General features: G+C 39.7%; 1 protein-coding gene across 3 annotated transcripts in view; it reads right to left on the bottom strand.

The window, feature by feature from the left end:
* The window catches only part of cdin1 (CDAN1 interacting nuclease 1), a 76,579-nt gene that overhangs the window by 18,229 nt on the left and 35,982 nt on the right, over positions 1-22,368 (bottom strand). For all 3 annotated transcript variants that reach the window (XM_061696343.1, XM_061696344.1, XM_061696345.1), the window contains 3 exons: positions 21,057-21,124; positions 18,850-18,915; positions 18,604-18,709 (listed from right to left, as the gene is read on the bottom strand). In XM_061696343.1, coding sequence (XP_061552327.1) covers positions 18,604-18,709; positions 18,850-18,915; positions 21,057-21,124 — 240 coding nt within the window. The remainder of the gene's footprint in view (positions 1-18,603; positions 18,710-18,849; positions 18,916-21,056; positions 21,125-22,368) is intronic.

Raw genomic sequence — 22,368 nt, 5'->3', positions numbered from 1 at the left:
TGAATGTGAGCGCGAATGATTGTTTGTTTCTATGTGCCCTGCGATTGGCTGGCGTGTGAGGCAGGGTGTACCCTGCCTCACACGACCCGCGTGAGGAGAAGCAGTTAAGAAAAACGATGGATGGATGTTAAAATTAAATACAATAAAATACAAATAAAATCAATTTGAAATTTAAATACAATTAAAATTATATTTAAAAAAAACCTTGTAAATCAAATGCACCCAGCCTTGTCAAACTAGGCTTCATGTACAAAAAAAACAAACATAAAATGCAATCCGTGCCACAACACAGTCAAGATAATCTGATCTGATTTTGTATTTTTTTTGCTACATTAATAAAGGAAAAAAAAAATCCATAACTCTTAGAAGAAGCCAAATGTAGGTCTTGCCACAAGGCACTTGCTCTTCTCGTCACTCAATCTGCGAGGCGGTCGTTAGAAGCACCTTCCCTTTCATGTTCTTAAGGACCACTTTTCCCTTGTAGGACTCTTATTGCTTTGTTAGATGGTCGGAAGGTACGCCATTAGCTGTGCTGAGCACGGACCCCCCAACTCAATGCAATACTTAAAAAACAAACACACACCCAAAAGGCTGCCCACGTCAAAATTAGAGTGGCCCTTATTGTCCCCATTACGGCCCCGGGAACGCTCAATCGTGACGGATGCTACGGGGTCCCTCACTTGTCAGGAGTTGTCAGACAGATAGTGAGTCTGGACACACACAACAAACACAGTTGACAGGTAATCTGAATGTCTTCAATTAGCTCAATTAGGGCTGTCATAAACAATTTGATAAGTGCTCGAGCAACACAAACAGATAAACACACGCACAAGTGCACAGACATACACACCGCAAGGCCTACAGGGTATTAATGAGAAGGGTAATGGGTATATCAACGGATGCTTGACTTGTCTTTTGTTTGAAGAAGCTGTGGGGTGTGTGTGTGTGTGTGTGTGTGTGTGTGTGTGTCCATCTAGAAGGCCCCTCCCCTGCGTTGCTCTCAGCTGTGCACTGCTGGCTGTTACCTGGTCACTTCAAATTGCGCCATCTCCTTTCATTAGCACATTGCCGGCTGAGAATCTGAAAGGCCGTGACAAAATTCATTTGAGACGAGTGGGAGCAGATTGCCTGAAGCAGGTGCTATAAGGGATATAAAACAAAAGCAGCACCTCTGTGTGCGCGTGCCACTGTACGTGTGTGCCGTGTTTTCAGCTGGTATGTGGGCGGGTGGTGGATGCTTTTCCCTGGTCTTCACATTCAGTTGTTGTCCTCGCTATGGTAAATGGGTAATGACATGTAAGTGCGTTGAAGCGGGGGGCAGGGAGGGTAAAAAAGAGAGAACGGGATCGGCCCAGTGCACACTTTTACAAAGCTGTGGTGAAATCTAAATATTGTTTCTAGCGTGACTAAACAGGGCAACGCCTTAACAGCGAGGGGATGTGTGACAGCACTAACATTGTTTGATTTGGTCTCCCCTTCATATTATCTTATCGCAGTGCAAAGGTGACACCCACTCAGCTTTTGTCCTCAGACTGTTCCATCTACACACATTTCTTTAGGCAGCGAGTGGCTGACACGTTTCGGCGCGTGCTAATCTTGAAAAGCGCGATTTCACAAACATGAGACCCGAGCGGCGTTAGCATCAATATTTGAACAAGGCCCCGGCATCAACACCGCCTAGATCTCATATGCAAAGGTTCTAAAATGGCACTACATCAAGCGACAAGGCTGACAGTCTTTAGAAGCTCCTCATTGGGTTTTCAGGGCAACCTTGGACCAATTTTCAAATGGCATCGTTATCTCGAGTGCTACGCTATCGCGACACCAACATCAATACAATACTGTCACTTTCCAATGCCCAAATATGTGCGCAATTATTGAGTTTTACTTTTTAATGTGACGTGAACCTCAATATTCTCCACTTTGAACTGTCAACTTCTGAAAACATGTCTTATTATGCCATAGTTTTAACTTTAGGAAGACAGTACAATGTCAAGAGTGGAACGGATCATTAGAACTTTGTTTTGATCAACCAAGTGTCGACAATATTGATTCATGAATGCAATATTTTGAGCTGATGTTTTTTCTTACAATAAAAGGAGCAATTTCACAGAACTACTGAAAATATGTTTCAGTTTTGAAAACTGAAGAATTATGACACTGTCGTGAATGGAGCAAATGGTCGCCACTTTGTGTTACTTTCAACCAAGTGAAGACTACCTTGGCTAATGAACGCTATATCTTGAGCTGATTTCTGATGATAAACTACAGAAAAAATGTTTTACTATGCCTCGTTTTTGGCTTCACAAAGCTGATTGACAGTAAAGGTGTAATTTAACTGAAAATGTTGACTTGAAAATGTGTTTTATTATGCCAGGTTTTTAAGAAGAATAGGGCCAAAGGGCATTTCTTTGTTTTAATAAACCAAATAGTGACAACCTTTGATGAATGAACCCAATATTTATTTAGATTTTTTTTTTCAATTAAAAAGAGTAATTTCACAGAACTATTGAAAAGGTGTTTTATTATACCAGATTGTGGCTTCACAAAGAGTCCCAATGAAATCAAGAATGGAGGTAATTGTTGTTGCTTTGTTTTAATACACCAAGTGGTGTACAGATTTGATGAATGAACACTTTTTTTTTTTTTTTTTTTTACAATTAAGGAGTAATTTTACTTAACTAGTGAGAAAATGTTTCATTATGCCCTCTTTTTAGCCTTACAAAAAGTGTATCTGTTGTGACTTTCAGCTTGTTCCATGGGGTCGCCACAGCGAGTCATTCGTATGATTTGTTCGGCATATTTTATTTATTTATTTTTTAACAACAAAGTCAAGAATGGAGCAGATGGCCGTAACTTTGTTTTAATACACCAAGTGCTGACAGCCTTGATTGATGAGCACAATGTTTTGTACTGATTTATGACAGAAATTAGTAATTTTGCAATTAATGATTTATTTTGTCATGTATTTAACTGTTTAGTTTATTGATTAAAAAAAACATCTTTAATATTTTACCCTCTTTTTAGTTTTTAGATATAACGTATCACAGATGTGTTTGTCAATATTTTGAATATTGCAGAATTATTTTAGCCTTATATTACCATTATTGCTGGAAAAATATTGTGATAAAACAATTCCTGACTCTTAATATAGACTCAGTCATTTTAAAGTCAACCTTAAAATTACCTTCCAACTGACTGCTTTCAGGATGGACCTGATCTAAAGTCATGTCTGCAATGCAATTCCAAAATAAAAAAAAGGGAGAAAAAGACAGAGAGAATACCCATCACCAGGAAGTTGTAATGGGAAATTGCTCTTGGCAACTATTTGTTCAAGCACCAGATTTATTTCGTCTTCATGCCAACCGGACGAGCCCCCATTGGAAAACAGGGCAGGTTGCCCCTAATGAGTAATCTATTTCCAAGCATTCGTGTCTGGGCATGACAGTTTACTGAGAAGCTTGAAGAACTGGTAATTACCAGTGTTACGGGGCAATTAATGCATATTACACTGCGGCACTCATAGTGGTGACTGTCAGCTCCCCAATAAAAATGAGCACTCTTCAGCTAAAGGGTGACATTAATTGGGCCCTTAATGACTACGCAGAGGAACAAAGCCAAATAGGAACAAAACAGTGGAATCACTTTGACTCCAGCAGAGGGCTGGAAATTGGACTAAAAATGAGATTAATTGCTGTTGAGGAGGGAGGGAAAAGAAGGAAAAAAAATATAGCGAGGGAGAAAGAGGTTGGAATTATAGGGTGCAGAAAGAGCAAGGGGTGCTCGTACAGATGACAATTCAATTAATTATTCTATAGTGGATTTTCTATCCAGACCAAAGGGCTATAGTTGATTTTGAGGTCTTTGTCTTGATGTCTTTGAGTACCTGCAGTATACTGTATATTCAGTGTCAGAGCGACCTGAAAATGGGCTTTCCCATAGTTCATGCCATAAGCAAACAAACAACAGTGTGCAATATGTCCTCATACCACGTGGACTTTTTTTTTTTTTTTTTTTTTTTTTTAAATTGAATCTAAGAGAGGCACTAAGAGTCATTTTTGGAGGATATTAAAAAAATGTGTCACAGTCAAAAGATGTGGAATATCTTGTTTGTCAAACCTAATTCACATCAATGGGGATAAATAACAACTGAACAATATAATCATCATAAAGCATGAGGTTATTGCAGAACAGTTGGGATTAGTAATATTTTAAAATAATTATAATATAATACGTTTTGGGGGATTTCAGCCCCCTTTTTTTTTCTTTTTTTAATTAAGCCTACTACCTCAATAAGATATTTTGATAAAAGGAATTAATGTAATAAAATAATCATCGCACACAAAAATAAATAAAAAATACTACTAAATAAAAAAATGAAAAACCAAAGTTGTACTAAAATTAACAATTAATGAAAGGAACCCTAACACGCCAAATGGGACTTCCGATAAACAAATATTACAATAATATAAACAAATAAAATAAATAAGTAATACAAAATAGATTTGAAAAAATACAATTAACAAAATAAATTAAAATAAATATTAAAATACATTTAATTTAAAAATAATAATTTATAAAAAAACAAGTAGATCAGAGTGAAAGATTTTCTTTAACTGTTAAAGTAACACATTCCACCCCCAGAAAGTTTAAGAATCAAGGATTTGCCAGATGTAAAATTCCAATCAGTGTTGCTATAAATCTATAGGCCTCCACCTCAATACATGCAAGCTGCTGAACCGTAAAAAAAAAAAAAAAGTGTATAAAACACACCACCATTTGCATACATTTTTTATTTCGGATTTCCTGGCTATTTAAATATGCGGTTAGAAATACTGCAGTGCTGCCTCTTACGCTGTCACGCCGCACACTCACGCTGTCATTGGCCCTGATAGAACTCACGCGCTTCAAAGGCGGCTTTGCAGCGGCGCGGAGAACGAGCAAATATTTGAATTGCAAAAACACCTCATCTTCCGAGGGGAGCAAATTCAAGACAACTTTTTAAGGAGTTTGAGACAAACCAACCCCCCACCCACCGCAACCTCTAGGAAGCGCACCCCTCTGCACACAGCATGCAAAACATATTCACAGTGTAAGCACTCCCCTGGCTAATTTACCATATCCAAATTTGTGTAATGGGATATGACACATTCTACAGGGGATTTAGGGGGGAGAGAGAAACTTTAATACGAGGAGAGAACCGTAAAATGTTTAAGCTTGCCTTGTATATAAATGAAATCCACCACCCAAATCCAGGTTCTCAGACAAGCTGACACGGGTTTGATTACAGAATGAAGCGTAATTAGCTGCTTAAGTTCTCCGGCGAGGTCTTTCAGCGATCCTTAGATTCTATACAAACACGTTACACCTCGAGACTTTACATATGTTCGCTCGAGATAAATGTTAAGAGCGCTTACAGCTAAAGAGAAAATGTCCAAAAATAATCTGAATCGTAAATCAACAGTGTGGCTTATTGGTTTTCTGAAAGTACGAGCCCAAGCGTTTGATGCCAGAATAAATAGCGCAGTTAAGCCAAGGAAGTAAAAGTCAAGGCATGAAGGCCACAGACAACCTTAACATCAATAAATAGTCATCGTCAGACATCTAAGAAAATACCGTTGCAACAAGGGAGACACACATCTCCCGCCTTTATGATGAGACACATCTGCAAAACTTGAATCCAAGCTTTTAAGAGTCAGCAGTTTTTCATCATGCTTAATATGCCTGAATATTTTCTTGGTGTTCATCATCACTATATCATGTCCTAATGTTAAAGAGAGTGAAAGGGGGGCGGGGTCGGTGGATTAGTTCCTGATCTGCACCGGCAATAATTTGCATCCCTCTGCCAAGGAAAAAGACCTGTTCGTTTTCTGTTAACTTTGCTTAGGGATAGTCATATCATAAATGGCAAAGATTTGTGGATTTGACGATTTTTTATTTATTATTATTATTATTTTTTTAAATGGTGAGTTTTTTTCCTTAATAAATGAAATCATCATTTAAAAAACAGCATTTTAAGTTCACTTGGGTTATATTTGTCTGATATTTACATTTGTTTGATCATCCTAAACAAAGTGGGGAAACTATGCAAAAATATAAGAATTTGAGAAGGGGGCCAATACTTTTTCACAGCACTGTATGTATTTTGATATGCAATGCCTACATAACCACACCAATGTGCTGCTCTGTAGTAAAGACAACGCTGACCAACGATAGATACCACAGTTACAGGAACAAGAGACGTTAACACAAATGTTCATTTAAAGTCAAACCACTACCAACGAGCAACATTTTGATCATATCTTTATAAATCGTATGTTGCGAGTGGACTAGTACATACTGTCGAAATCACGCAACTCACCAGGCCAAGCCTCCTATGGCCCACTCCCGACATGCAGACAACGTGGAGACAGGTCTGAGCAGAAATCAAATGCGAATGATGGATAGCTTTACTGCACAATGACCTCTGTCACTGGGCTCTTGCCCTAAATCAATGCTGAGCGATAAGGGGCCCCGTGCTTGCGCTCACCTTGGTATGTTCGCCAGCAGACCTTATCTGCCGCTCGAGGAAGTTTGAGTAATAACTAAAGACAAGCCACAACAAAACCTAACCCCACCTTGTCAAACATCATTTACAATGTTTAAGCCCTTATTTCCAGCTTTGCGGCTGTTAAGACAACAATTATATGAGAACCACAGACATTTTGGGAGTGCGTCAAACCTGTTGACGGGAGAGCTTTGCAGTTTGTTGCCATTTTATCGAGGACTACAAGAAAAAGAAGCGTTTGCAAGGATGAAGACAAGAAATGCACAAATCTCTCAACAAAGAAGGGGATACTAGTACACCAACAAGGCCTACTTTTTGCACTTGATGAAAATGTAATCAAAAAAGCAAAAAGTATCCTGAAGTAAATGGAAATAATTATTGATTTTGCCAAAATCATTGTTGTTTTTTTTCAAGGGTGATACGAAAATGAATTGGCACAGGAATAACTGATTTGACAGTACTTCCCTGAAGTTTAAACATATTGTTTCACCTACAAATTTAGATAATGGGAAGTCTTGACCTTCTTTGCTAAGATTACAAAATGATTAAAAACACTAATTGTAATGGAAATTTACAAGAACAGGCCACTCCATGTGATCATATAATAAAGACTTTGCCTTTTAGACACAGTGGACAACATGTGGCTCAATATCCAAGTTTATTTTGGAACACCCCATGCCAAGTAATTTCAAAAAATTGTACGTTAGTGATCACAAGGTATCTTAATGTTTAGCGTACTCTAATTGAAATAGCAGCTGCTGTGTTAGTCAGAAGAACCCAAATACTTTGGTATATACAACTTCTCATTTCTGGTAAGATTAAATCTAAAAAGTCAACTCTGGGTGTTCCGCAGTGTTGATTATGGTAATACAGAAAATACTGGCACAGCATTGTGAAATTGTCACTTTTTTGCCCATACAAATCGAAATTAAAAAAAAGTTGAAACAGTTGAGTTGTAAATGACTAAAAGTATAATGGACTTTTGATCAAAGGACCACGGCCGAGACTGACCAAGTAATGTTGAGTAAATAAACACTGCCTTGCAAGCAGTGACATGCACACACATACCCAAAATGTTTATGGTAATTACTGTTGTGTGTGATGGGACAGGGAGGAGGTTGACAATGAGTAAAACAAAAGACGCTGAGGTTTACAGGATTTGGAACTCTGAGACCTGCACGTGTTTTTTAATTGGAATGAATGCGATGAAGTGTTTATGCGTGTGTGAGAAACAGAAACAGCAGCGAGGGCTAGCACGCTTCCAGGCAGCTGCATCAAAACGGTGGAGGGAGACCAAACATGACATCAAACGTCGCAATTAGCTGACCCTTTTTCCCCGGAGTCGCAGTTTGAAATGGCCTGCCTTTAAAAGCGTGATTAAAATATGTTTGCTTTCTTATTCAAAATGACATTTGACAAGGTTAGCAATATTTCAACTAACTGCAAAAACATTCTTGCGGCTATAATCCTTTACTTTTTTTCCATCGCAGAGCAGGGACGCAGGTAACCTCCGAGTGAGTTTCCCATGAACTCATCGCTTCAATTTTGGAAAGAAAACCGCTGGGAGGGAAGAAGAAAAGCCGTGTTTTGTTTCACCCGCACAGTTGAAGCTAAATGTTTTACAATGATTATTCAGGGAATTTAACCCCCCTTTTACGAAGACATTTTTGTAACCACCAGGTCTATCCTTGCACGGGACATGAGGACTGTCAGCAGCTCAGCAGATCAAGTTCCTCAAACTGTTAAACCTCCTCATCACCAAATTAGGGGAGGTGTAGTCCAGAGTCTAGTGGTCAGTCCAAAAAAGACCAAAAGTAAGATGATGCTATTTAATGGTGCCTTTCCCAGGCATTACATAAAACTACATGCAAAAAACTTGGAATTGATGTTGAGACTACAAAGAGCAACATTTAAATAGAGTGTGTGGGCATGCAGTCCTGACAAAACAAGATGCAGATAAGCAATGATTCATGGGCAGGGATCAGTAACAGTCAGTATGAAGTTAATGGTTTTCACATTCACTCTAGAAACAGGGGACGAGAATGTGAAGTGTCAGGTTCGGACAGAGAGCCAGGCTGGGCTTTTGCAGCAGCTGGGCTCAAAAACGGCAGTGGCACTTTGGATCAGAGGCCTTTTCGCCAGACAGCTCTATGCTGCCGCTTTCACTCACAAACTCCAACCAAATCAGAGTTGTCATTTAAAGAGCACGGTCGTCATGGATGAGACAGATTCCGCGTTTAACATTGAAGAAGATTCCCAGAGTGAATTACATTGATATCGCTCAAAATGAACACAAGATTTCCCTGGCATCTCGATGACAGACATTTGTAGAGGGCTGATCCAAAGGCCCTATTTCTACACACACTTGCTGAAAGACAATAAAGAAGGTCGTAACAAATCAATACCCCTTTTTCCACTGTACGGTACCAACTCAACACAGTATGTCTTTACCTGCTATGGATGCTTTTCTGTTGGACAAAGCAAGTACTACCATGTAAAGTGTAGAACATGGAAAAAATATCTACACAAGCAAAAAATAAAAAGCAATGCAAACATGCAATGTTAATCATTTGGCTGGTACACAGCTAAAACCTGAAGAAATAGGTGGAACCTTGCATGATTTGTGAAAGTCTCATTTAGGGGATGTGTTTGTACAGTACTTCAGAGTACCATTCGAGGTAGTGTTTCTTGTACTTCATTTATCGGTATTTTCAAAACAGACACGCCCAGAGCAAGGTCAGTAGAGTCGACTGGAGCTGGGACTTACAGCATCCATCTATTCATCCTTCCATCCATCCATCAATTTTGGATTCTGCTTATCCTGTTCAGAGCTGTGGTTGCCTATCCCAGCTGACTTTGGGCGAAAGGCCGACTACACCCTGGACTAGTCGCCAGTCAGTTACAGTTACAAATAAAGAGACAGACAACCACTCACTGTCACATTTACAGAGTGGGGACGGAACTCATGCAGCCTGCACCAAAGTGAGGCTAATGTACCACTACATCAGTCACTACTATGCAACAGAAAAAGCAAAATGTAAAAAGTGTAACATGGTATTATTGTCCTAGAATGATGGATATTTTGGAGACAAATCTGTGCAGCTCATGGAGGTTGTATATTTCCCCTCAAAATTGATGAGCATAATCAGAAGGTCACCACTTGGACACAGGCTCCTCATGTGTCTTTGATTACACACTCCCACTAAGAGAGAGGCAGGCAGTAAGGTTTAAGCTATCAGGCAATCAAATGGCGGACAGACGTGAAACTCAAAACAGAGGCGGTATGAGAGGAGAGCGCTGCCTGAGGAAAAAAGGAAAAAGATGGCTGGAAATGGGTCCTGACGAAGGTCTTTAACAAATGCCAGGCCGGTGAGGAAAGACTTGTGCTTGTATTTCTTTCAGTGTCTAGCAGCAGGGTCCTGAAGAGAATTAATTGTGAAATATCATACAAAAACAAATACCTCTTCTTCTGGCCTTTAAAATCTGTTACTTACGGTATGTCAATCAAAAACGACTGCCATGAACTACAATCAGATAAAGGTCCAACACAGGGAAACAAACAATCCCAACCATATATTAAAGTTATTCCGGTTGAGTGATGAGGTCATCCGAAGACCAAAGGTTTTTAAAACCCTCTTCCAAGCAAAAATGAGGAATGATGGATGGAAATTCAAAACAGCATGCCGGCATTTGACATTACTTATTGGGGAGCATGAATTGATTTTAAGGTGTTTTATGGTTCTGTGGTTTTACAACTCTGCTTAGAATTATTGTTATTGTATAGGATCATCTCAGTTAATGGCTGCTTGGGAGTCATGCCAATAAAAAAAAAAAAACAAGAGGAACAGAGAGGAAAAAGGAAGACGAATATCAGAATATCAAAAGCTTGTTATAAATCAGCAAGAAGCTTTAACTCATTCACTGCCAGCCCTCCCAGTTAACGTGGATATCTGACTTCAAAAGCCATCACTGGCAGTGAAATGAGTTTTAATCAAGAATTTTTTGTTAAACGCAGAAAAAGCACGCTTTGAATGAGGAAACCACTAAATACATATGCATGCCAATCTTAAACAGGGAATTAGATTTCCTCTAAACAATATCTTCCGTCAAGATCGCCGCATTGATTGCATGGAAATACAGCCAATACCTCAACAATGGACCATTTGTGAAAGGTGAAAAGGAGGTAGGAAAACTACAACTGAGAAAAGAAAAGCCAGGGGTGGAATAAAAAAAACAAGGTTATGTGTGGGACAGTAGACCTATAAAAAGGAACCCACTGTCTAGGTTATCTATAAGAAACCACTTATCACAAGCCAGCAGCCCTGCACAGTGACTGATGGGCCTCCACAGAGCACGAGTACCGAGCGCATTATCTGGTACACACAGAGTGGCTCTTTAAACACAAACGGCAGAAATATGAAGCATTGTTTCCTGGGTCTGTCATTTGGTACAAAACAACGTATTTGCTGCGCCGTCTGGAACAGAACGACCCACACATTGGTAGACGGCATGGAAATTTAAAACCATGATAAGCAAGGTGAGCTGAAGAATTTATGATCTCTGATTTAAAGACATGCATGGTAAAGCTTGTTTGTTTTTCCTTTATTTTTAACTTTGAGTAGTTGTCTAATTGTCTTGTGACCTGATGCCAAATTAGTGACATTGCTACTATAGCAACATTTCTTTTCCAATTAGGGCTGGGCCTAGACAATTGATTAGTTGATTGTTAAAAATAATGTTAATTGTGTGGAATTAATTGTTGATTAACTGTATCTTACAGACAAACTAGGATGCAGTACTTGGTTGCAACCAGCTGAGGCACTGTTGATTCAGGCCCAACTAAGTTTAAAAAAATAATACTAATTGAGCTACATTCATGAAGAATGCCCCAGGGAATAATTGAGAACAGTCAGAAAGGGATTGTCCCATCCCATCTATTCTCTGTACCACTTATCCTCACTAGGGGCGCGGGTGTGCTGGAGCCTATCCCATCTGACTTCTGGGCAAGTGGCGAGGTACACCCTTAACGGGTCACCAGCCAAACCCAAGGCATTTATAAACAAACAACCTCACATTCACAATTTAGTCTTCAATTAACCTACAATGCATGTTTTTGGACTGTGCGAGGAAATCGGAGTACCCAGAGAAAACCCACGCAAGCACAGGGAGAACATGCAAACTCCACACAGGAAAGCTGTAGTCCAGATTTGAACCCACAATGTTAGAACTGTGAGGCAGATGTGCTAATGATGTGCAGTCAGTCAGCGTGCCGTTTAGATAAAAAATAAAATTACATTTACATAACTCAATATAATATACGCTGGATATGTGGTGTTTAAAAAAACCCCAAAAGAAACAAAAACAAAAAAATCAGGTCTTTAGAAGAAAAAAAAATAAACTGATTATATAAAACATTGCGCGGTCACAGCTCAATGAAACTTGGTTTGATGTTATAAATAAATAGCACATTTTGTTCAAATCAGACAATATTAGACATGCTGTGATATGATTAAAATAATTAAAAGCCCCGTGTCAGGGAAAACAAACAAACAAAAATATATAAAATACAAGATTTGAGATTTTTCCCCCCCGCACCACAACATATAGATTCTAAATACAAACCCCCCAAAATCTGATATTGTACACATTGAAAGAAACTCACAATTGAAAACTATGCCATAGTCACATTTTTAGCATAAAAAGAGCTGAAGTGTGTGTTGTCTAAGCCCAGAGGGGCACAGCTGAAGGGGGGGAAAGAAAAAAAAAAAAAAAAAAAAAACTAACAAAATAAAAACGGAGGTGAAACTGTGGGTGTCTGTGATTCTGATGTTATACATTGTGAAAGCTGACAAAAAACATGGACAATCATCTTTTAGAAAAGTTCCAGCACCCGAAAAAGAAAAAAGGAATTCACAGTTGACACTTTCGCACCTCATTTTACTTGAGGCTTTCTTCTCCATCTCGCAGTGTCGCGGGCAAGCAAGAGGACAGGAGGAGGGATATATGTACCGCCGAGGTGCCACTTTCTCTACCGCTCATTGCTCGTGCATGGCGGCCGTGTCAAAACCGGCTCTCAGCCTCAATGCTAAATGACAAATTTGGATAATGCACACATACAACCTTACTTAAAAAATGGCAGACATGGAGGTTTAACTAAAGCTAAATCCCGAGGCTGCTGGAGAGACCTGAGAGTGCGGATTACAACGCGGACGCCTTAAACAATGCGCCCAAATGTGCATCCTTAAAAGCATGAAATCCTTGAAGCATCACAGCTTACTTGTCATTTGGCATTAATACTCCAGGATGCCTGTGCAGAAGAGGGGAACAGCATTGCACTTCTGTGTGCTGAGGCACCCCAAAAACAAACACTTGCAAAGCCCTAAAGGAACTAGCATTGTAGAGACCTATTTTTTTCCAACTGTGGATATTCCATGAGAGGATATCATAACAAAGGAAACAATAAAAGAGGCCACGATCCTGCACAGCATGGGGTGCCCACAACTATAAATAAGAGGAAGGGCAATGTCACATGGACTTATGCTTTATCAGGGAAGCTAATATTGGTGCTTTCAGAAATAGGATTACTATTAATACTCATAACACATACCAGTTGTACAGTCATTATTCATGTATAACAAATATTTGGTCCATATATTTGCATTTGCTACTTTTGGCTGCTACTGAATTTCGTTTTGACTCCAAAATAATGTCGTGACAGGACACAGGACTTGCAGGTGTGACACTGGCACTCTAGAAGTGCCGGGACCTGTCCTTGGGGACGCTCTCTTATGTCCAGCCACATTGGATCAGTGGCAGTAGTCATGGCCTTTGGTTGTTGGTTGTTCGTTCTTTCTCTCTCTTTCTCTCTCTCTCTCTCTCTCTCTCTCTCTCTCTCTCTCTCTCTCTCTCTCTCTCTCTCTCTCAGGTGACATCGCTCATCTATAGTGGCACTGTGATGATTTAGCTGCACAAAACATAACCAAAATCACATAACTAAATATTATATATAGTTATCTGTAACTAACTAATAGGTAACTGCTTTAGGAGCAGTCAGCAATGATTGTTTCAAGCCCCCCATAATTACCTTCAAGTAATTGAGCAATGAGCTATTTGGAGAAGTCCAACAAAAATGATAGGCATGTCCATTAAAATAGGACAATGTTGAATCAAGATATTAAATTGCTTCAATTGACAGGCATCAACGGAATCAGTGCGGCGAAACCCACAGCGTGCAGTTTCCGACCGTAATTGGAAAAAGTTCACAAAGCTCGGAAGCTGTGTAATTGCAGCTGTGTCAACTCATGAAGAGCATCACAGACACATAGTTCTGTCTCATCGTTAGCCAACGTGTCAGTAAGAAGATGATTAATGTGACAAGTTTTGTATAACTAATTGTTTAAAAACAAAGTACAGGCAATAAAATAATATTTGAATAATGGCTGACTCATTTTCGGATGTTCAGAATCTTTTGCTAGCATTTATGGGAAGACCTGATCAACTTCATATCATAGAAATTAACCTTTAAAGGAAGCATATGTATTGATTTCCACAATTTAAAACAATTCAGAGATGGCTTAATAATGTTTTTGAAACGCTTTTGTCAAAATAACCCAAGGATAAAGAATGACAACAAACGTTTCACCTTTTCTTTATCCATCCATTATCTGAGCCGCTTATTCCTACAGGGGTCGCGGGAGCGCTGGACCCTATCCCAGCTATCATCGGGCAGGAGGCGGGGTACACCCTGAACTGGTTGCCAGCCAATATAAGCATACAACCATTCGCACTCACATTCACACCTACGGGCAACTTTGTCGCCAACTTCATTGAAAATTCAAACATTTACAGCTGATCAGAAGCTAACCCTGTTAGCTAATGCTAAATTTGCACATCCACCAACACTCACTGCAGCCCTGCTTATCTTTTGGCTTAAACTGTTTTTCAGACAGCGCAGTCCGGCTGTCGCTTGTAAATGGCAGGATGTTTGCCCAGCTCAGCTGGCAAGTCAGAGGTGTGACAGTACTGTGTAAAAGTAGCCTTACTTTCATGTCATAATTCAAAACAGTTCGGTTACACACAGATTTTTAGGAAAAAGGCAGCTTACAAAAGATTTAGTTAGTTATGTAATTTCACACTTGATGAGTGGGCAGGCACTTCAGAGACCCAACTATTCGTATCTAAACAATTCAAGTCAACAACAATGCGAATCTAGTGTATGAGCAAACTACTTCCGCATTCGGCAAAACAGGTCTAAACACTTCCTGCCGGTTCGGGTGAGTGGAGAAGATGCCACCACAGAGAGACCAAAAATGGCAATATTTGTTGTGTAGGCTTTGTTCAGGTTTACATTAATATCATATTTTATGAATAAATGATATTTAACTTTTGTCTAAAGACAAAGAAGTAATTTATTTTTATTTTTTTCATAAATTCGGCTTCAATCAATCATGTAATCAAATCATAGTCATGCTCGTTAGCGTAGCGATCCCGTTTTCCAGGTTTGGTCACGTGACATTCCGCATATAGTGGATTGTTGACAAACAAATACATTTTCTACAATGTGTCCCCTTTAAATTCAAATATGACCACCACCGAATTAAATTTTGGGGACAAATGGACTTTTGAAGACAGAAAAAATAAAACTCCGCACTTGAGCTGCTATATGTGATGACCCTTATCAAAGATAACCTACAGTATTTTATTGGTTAACATTTTGCCATTCCTGTTTGTCACCAAAGTTAATAGAATGTTTAATGTGAGGATAAAAGCCAGTTAAATAATTTGTGATGGTGGCAGTTTTTGTTTTTCCAAATGGTTTCTATTAACACAATTTGCTAAAGAAAAACAATTTGGTGGAAAAAAACCCCACTAGCATCCAAGAACAGATTGTGTTCGACCTTAGCGGTTCCCATGCAAAAAGGTATCTAAAATAAATAAATAAAAATAAATGCATGTTTGTGCCTGAACCCATTTCCAGGTGGTCAAGACAGATGATGTATCAAGGCAAACCCAAAGGTCTTAAACCCTGCTTCATATGAGGGAGAAATGAGGCATACTCTACCATTATATTGTTATCAATCATTTTTTTTTGTGGACGTCTGACAACTCTTTATCAGACCTAACCTTTTCACGCCTCCGGTAAGAGAGTCAACGTTTGCAGTTTACAAATCTCACAACTGAGTTTGGGGTGGGTGGAGGCATCTGCTTATTATTGGGAATAATGTGAAGAAAAGGCGAAACATTTAATATTTAAATGTGCTATATGATGACTCAAAGCAATTTTGTGCCAATCTGTACAGTATATTCTGATTAGCGCGATTGATTCTTTCATAGTACACTATTGCTCTAGGGAGGGCAATTAAATAGTACATAAATCTTTCATAGTTAGAACCAATATTAATGGGTGGACTTTGTCAGAGAAGGCATATCAGACTTAATAACAAATAAAACAAGACGATTAAGGCACAAAAGAAAGACAAGCAGCTCAATTGCTCATGTGGTTTGAGAGGTATGATATTAATGTCAGTTGTTTTAGTGTTTTGATTGATTCCGTGGGGCGGCGCAGTGATCCAGTGGTTAGCAATGTCGCCTTGTAGAAAGAATCCTGGGCAGGAGCAGATAGATACAGTATTTCTTCTACAAAAACAGTATTACTCAACTTCAGAGTAACCCATCCTCTCCTCGTCCTCCCGTCGTGACAGCCTGGCAAGCATGGTAAGAAGTGTAGCTTATTCGCTACCATCGAGGCGAATATCAGTGACTAACAATGCGTTGACACCGGACACAAAGAGAACTTTCGCCTCTGCGGCTTGGCAGCTGGGGAACGCATGCACCAAGCAGCTGTTCAATGTGGACGCACTGGTAATGTCAGACCCTGGATTCCCCCCCCCCCCAATATCCGGAACAATCAGTGTTACGGCTATAACAAGTCAACGTTCAGTGATTTCCGTAACAAAATATGGACGATCTGTAACATTTGTCAGCTCTGCAAAAGGTTATTACAGCTTCATATTGACACTATCCGCTTATATGAAATGCATTACTGGCCACCATTGCAGATTTAAGAAATGGTAAACTGTGAGTAACTGAGTAATCACCAAAAACTGCATACCATGATCAAAGAGCGCTACTTAAAGAGATATAACACCAGCATCCTTGTTTAACATTATCCACTTCTCTCAAAACACACAAGAGGCTCATTATGTGTTTAATATTCACCAGCAGATGAATAATTCTTATGCAACTCTGATAGTTGGGCGAGACGTATAACTCAATTATCTGAACATCCGTCAGACCAGAGGGGGTCGCTGGCTCTGGAACGCCACCAGCCAAGATTGATGGCTGAACGACGCCAATAGCCGCCGCTTCGCCGCCTCATCCACGCACTGGACTTGAACACGCAGTTTGATTCCACACAACACCATTTTCCTCACTAATTTTTTCCCCCCCGCTTTTCCTCTTCTTTCTTTGGAGCATTGTACGTGCAGGATCATTACCCCTCACTCCACTGAAGAGGGGTTCATTATGGGGTTAGTGTGTTGGCAAGACTATTGTTTGGATGATAAATGTAGTTGGTTAGAGCTTTGGAGAGAAAATTACTTGTTTTTTTCACTTTCTGTCTACAAAACCACGTTCCCAGAGCTCCCCGTATTGCTACAAACCAAGAGCAATTAAAACAAAGGGCGAAGCAGTTCAGTTAAACCAAAGAGGGAATTCGGGAAAATAAGCAAATCAGTGGATGTGTCAATCAAGGGCAATGAAGTCATCACAAACTCTGCTGTGGATTCTTAAATAAAAGCTCCAGGGTTTGTAGAACTCTGAAGCAAAAAGGATTGGACAGACACCCCAAACATCAGCCCTCAAGGGCTCGTTTCTCTGTTTATACGATCAAGCATTGACCCAAAATGACATAAATACCTGAGACGATGATGTAAAAGGTCCAACAATGAATGAAAAGTGATTTCACATTTTGAAATGTCAACATTAAATGTCAATTAAAAAGTAACAGTTGCTGGATAAGGTTCAAACTGGCAGTTTTACATTTCTATTCTGACACAACGATGCTTATCTGATCGGACTTTGGGCTGACATGATGGGACCTGCATTGTCAGTTGTCTAATACACTTGGACAAGGCCGTGACATGCAATATCAATGAAAGACACCTCCAGGCTATATATGTAAGGCTCAGGATAACCCTAATCCTCCAATCAGCATGTAAGTATCATGATGGTTTTACCTACTAGTAACAGGCAAGGCTGCGATAAAAGACGCAAACCAAAGACTTTCTTCAATCCAAACCAAACAAGAAAGAAGACTGCGGAAAATCTATTTTTGGTAACATCTGATCTGCTTTTTGCTTGCTCTACTACCTATCAAACAAACTCTTGTCACTTGTATTAATATGGTTTTAAAAATGGGGACAGGCTCATCATCTTTTGTTGTCCTCTGATTTGTTTTGAGGTGTTGAATGAGGCCTACTGAAGACGGCAATTAAAACATATTACTAAATGTCCCCTTCAACTACAATGCACCTTCTTTCATGACATCAGTGAAAACTGTTGGGATAGTAATTGATTTATCAGTTATTAAGAATCCAGATGACACAAGACAGACAAGACAGCTGTAAAACCATGCGGATGTGTATTTTGTTTGTTATATTTTTTATTACTTGCTCTGTCTCTTTTCAATCCAGGCATCATTGATTGGTTTGTCTGATTGAATTGATCCTTCGTTTTCCCACAGTCAGTCAATGGAAATTTTGTCAAATGCCCATCTCTATCAGAAGGTCATTCAAACTATGTGTATGTTTTATATTTCACATATTTTGCAGAAGGTATTAAAGATGTGATTTGGGATGAAATATCAGGGGAAGCATCAGTGTGTGAGCAGCTACTACTTCAGTTGCATATTTATGGACACCATAACAGGCAAAGCGTTTTGATGAGTCAACACAAAGGAGGAAGGCAATTACAACAAAGGAAGGAAGACAGTATTAAAACAACAAAAGAAAAAGACAGTATCAAAGGAAATGCAAAGAGAGAAAACAAAGAATGACCTGTTCCAGTAGCTCCAAAACTGTTCGTTGAGATAGGTGCGGTGACTGTGGTCATCTCCAAATGACGCTTTACTCTCAATCCAGTGGACAATGTGTCCCTCCACAGCTTTCAGGAACACAGATACAAAGTAGGTCATACCAACAAAACCCAGGAATAACCATTCACATTTGCACCAACTACATGAGGGTGAAGTCCATTTAAACAAAAGGGATCAAAAGCAACATAATCCTGAAATAAATACTAACCAACAGGAACCTCCAGGATGATGTCAGGTGTTTTGTCATAACCTTTAGCTCTCAGTTGGTTTTCATCTAAAGGAGAGGACAGATGTGTTGCAATTGTTTTACTTTTGACAACACAAGATCTGTTCAAAACATTCACCATGTGAGGTGTAAGAACATTTACAACACCTGTATTTGCTGTCTTTGCACAAAAACACTGAGCTCCCGTTCGTAGTTTGGTGAAGCTTCATAAAATATATAGTGAGGGGACAAGGTTGGCATTATAGGCTGAGTTAGCCCGACCCCGATCCTCACAGACTGCAGCCATTGTCCTTGACTTTTTGCACACTTCAGCCATTATCCGCACAACACCTGATTTCTCCATTAAATCTCGGACTGACCAGGTCATTCGGTTCCAAGGGCCTGCCTCTTTGTCTCCAGTCAAGCCCGACTAATGGGGCACGGAGGAGAATTGAGAAGAGATGGAGGGTGCTGGTGTCAGTAAAGAGGCAGCCTCAGCCAAGGATGGAGAAAGGGGAGCCGAGAGTGAGGTCAGAGTGGCTGCCAGAGGCCTGTGGTGCACGGGGGGCATCCTCGGCTGTGCTAATGTGTCTGCACTAGGAAAGGGGACCTCTATTCGCTGCGGCTAGGCTGTTGACATTGTCATGTGGCTCTGATCGCCTTTTTACACCACCTTTGATTAAAATTAATGGGCCGTCCCTGCTCTTGGGTAGCTTATTTCCAATCCATTTATCAACTGGGGTGAGGTTGCCTCAGTGGCCCTCGTGCCCTCTGACAGTTTTAGAACAGTCCTCTGTATAGCCGTGAAGAAAGGTCAACACCGCAGGTCCAAATAAATGATGTGGTCTTAATGACACAAGGAATGACTTTCATCCTTCACTCACCTGACCTATTGGATGATGATGATGGGGATGGGGGCGTTGGAGAGAGGGAAGCAGGGGTTAAATATTAACTTCCACAATTTCACACATGGGCACTACCTTGAATAAATTTGGTTGGGATAAAAACATAATTCCAAATCTAAGACCCTGCACATTGCAACAATGCTATTTTGTGGGGAAAAAATAACAACAACAATATCAATATTCATGTGAGGAGCAATTGATGTTCGTTGTAGTCTAACCAAAATGGCTGGCAAATTCAGGCATGTGTCCTTGTTAATTTTCCAGGCGTCCTCATGACTCAATTTGGGGAGTTCAAATGCAGAACCTCTACAGTTGGGTTTAGATTCAGATTAGTCTATGGCGTAGGAGGGGGTGCGGGGGGTAAAGACAATTTAGTGTCACCCATTCGTGTAAGATACCCGATTCTGACCGGCGCTCGTTTGGGTGAATTTCAATTCAATAACTAATTGAGAAAAAGCTGGCATATGGCTGTCTTCAGGGCTGGTCTCTACATCATATTCAACAGATTTATATCAAGATGTCGCTCTTTCCCAGTGAATAGAGGTGAAATGATCATAACACACTGACACAATGCTCCATCCACATTAGACAGAGCAAGGCTAAATATCTAACAATTTAGCATTATGTATCTGTCTCGGATACGTGATTCCAAATGAGGCTCTTTTGGGAGAATTCCCAGTCAGAGTTTGTTAAAGTACAAACCCTGAATATTGCCCATGATGCCTGCTCCAAACAAAAAAGGCTTATTTCATGTCTAGGTCACTTTTTCATGTGTTTTGTTGTCCACCATATTTATGTCGAATGGTGAAACTGGGGCAGCATGGTGGCCGACTGGTTAGCACATCTGCCTCAAATCCTGGCCCCGCCTCTGTGGAGTCTGCATGTTCTCCCCGTGTCGGTGAGGGTTTTCTCCGGGTACTCCGGTTTCCTCCCACATCCCAAAAACATGCATGGTAGGTTAATTGACGACTCTAAATTGCCCCTAGGTGTGAATATGGGTGCGAATGGTTGTCTGTTTATATGTGCCCTGTTTATATGTATCACCAGGATGCACAAAATTAATGACTAAAATATTACTGATGACAATACAACCTTAAGAGAACACTGGTCGTCAGCCGTGGATTACACTTTTACCAACGTGAGGCTATTGGTAATAAAATCACACATCAATTTTGCAGCAAATCATAGCCAATTTTGAAGCAAATCATAGCCAGATCTTTATTTACCAAGCCTGTAACAAAGGCTACACTTGAATGACCACTGCAAGTTTACAAAACCGGCTATAAGGGTCAAATGATGACATACCTAGAAAGGACAAATTCTTCTCCTTGAGTTTGTCACACAGCAGCACCTCATGCTCTTGGCCAATAGCACTGTGGGTAAACAGTCAAGGATTCCAAAAGCAGTTGTTGTCAACTAAAGCACCGAAATGAATGCACTATTAGCAAGAACAGTCGTCATTATTTATGTGCAGAACCTTTTCTTTTCCTGCTTTAGCATGTTTGTCCCAGAGTGTATTGGGGCTTATTATGCAAAGTAAATGAAATTTCTCTTCATGCCACTTATTAATGTAAAGCACACGAGCATATTCAAGTTTTCGGGTCAACCTTAATCAGCGCTCATGGCTAATCTCTGAAGTGCATTACTGTAATAAGGAATTGGGAGGAGAGGCTGAGAAAGTGCCAAGTGTAACTCTTAAATCTGTCGTAACAGTATAACAATCATTTGTTGCTTTGTAATATTAATTATGTACCTCTAAATGTGTAGAGATCAATGAAGAGAATACTGCACAAGGAAGGTGAATCATGTCTCATCACATGATTTGGGTAATTGTTCTTTGCCATAGAAGCAAATGAAGCCTATTCTCATTAGCAGTATGAAGCAATTAGTAACGAACCAGCTAATTTTTAAGGTTACTTAAAACCCCTTTGTGATGATATTTGAAGAGTTTAAGAACAGTCGATGCCACACGGTAAGGATTTGTGCATATAGCCCCTTATGTAGTTCCTCAAATAATGGCTGTCCCTATAATGGATGCCATACCACAATTACAGTAGACGCTGGGTACATATAAAAACAAAAGAAACCTCACCTCGAATAGTTTTTTTTTTAACAAATAAAAGCCTCCCTCCGTTAGTTCTGCATCTGCAGTGAAGTAAAACATTGTCATGAGGGTACTATCATTTTGATAATGTATGGGTAATATATTTATATTTTTACATTATATATAATATTATAATATTAATAATATTTTATATGGGTAATGTTAAACACTGGCAAAGCTATTTGCATGCAGTGAAGTCGGACTAGTTTAGGCACTATACACTCGAACAGAGTAGGTGTCGCGGTATGTAGTAGAAAGTGTATGTCGCAATGGTGAGAAAACGCCATATAAAAATGCCACTAATGTTCAACTAGAGGCATGCGATGAGTTAGCATCGCATTTTATATTTGTATATCGTAAATAAGTGATTATTGTCGGAACAAAAGAGCTTTCTCAGAATTGTTTTATAGTTTGAGGTCAAACAAAAGCAAAAAATATTAGCGTCAAAGTCACTGTTCTGCTTGAAGTTTTTTTTCACAAAAAAAGCAAATTTTCTCCACTTTTTAGTCAGAA

Source organism: Phycodurus eques, chromosome 14 (assembly GCF_024500275.1).
Source record: "Phycodurus eques isolate BA_2022a chromosome 14, UOR_Pequ_1.1, whole genome shotgun sequence".
Taxonomy (NCBI): domain Eukaryota; kingdom Metazoa; phylum Chordata; class Actinopteri; order Syngnathiformes; family Syngnathidae; genus Phycodurus; species Phycodurus eques.
This window is presented reverse-complemented; position numbering and strand designations above follow the sequence as displayed.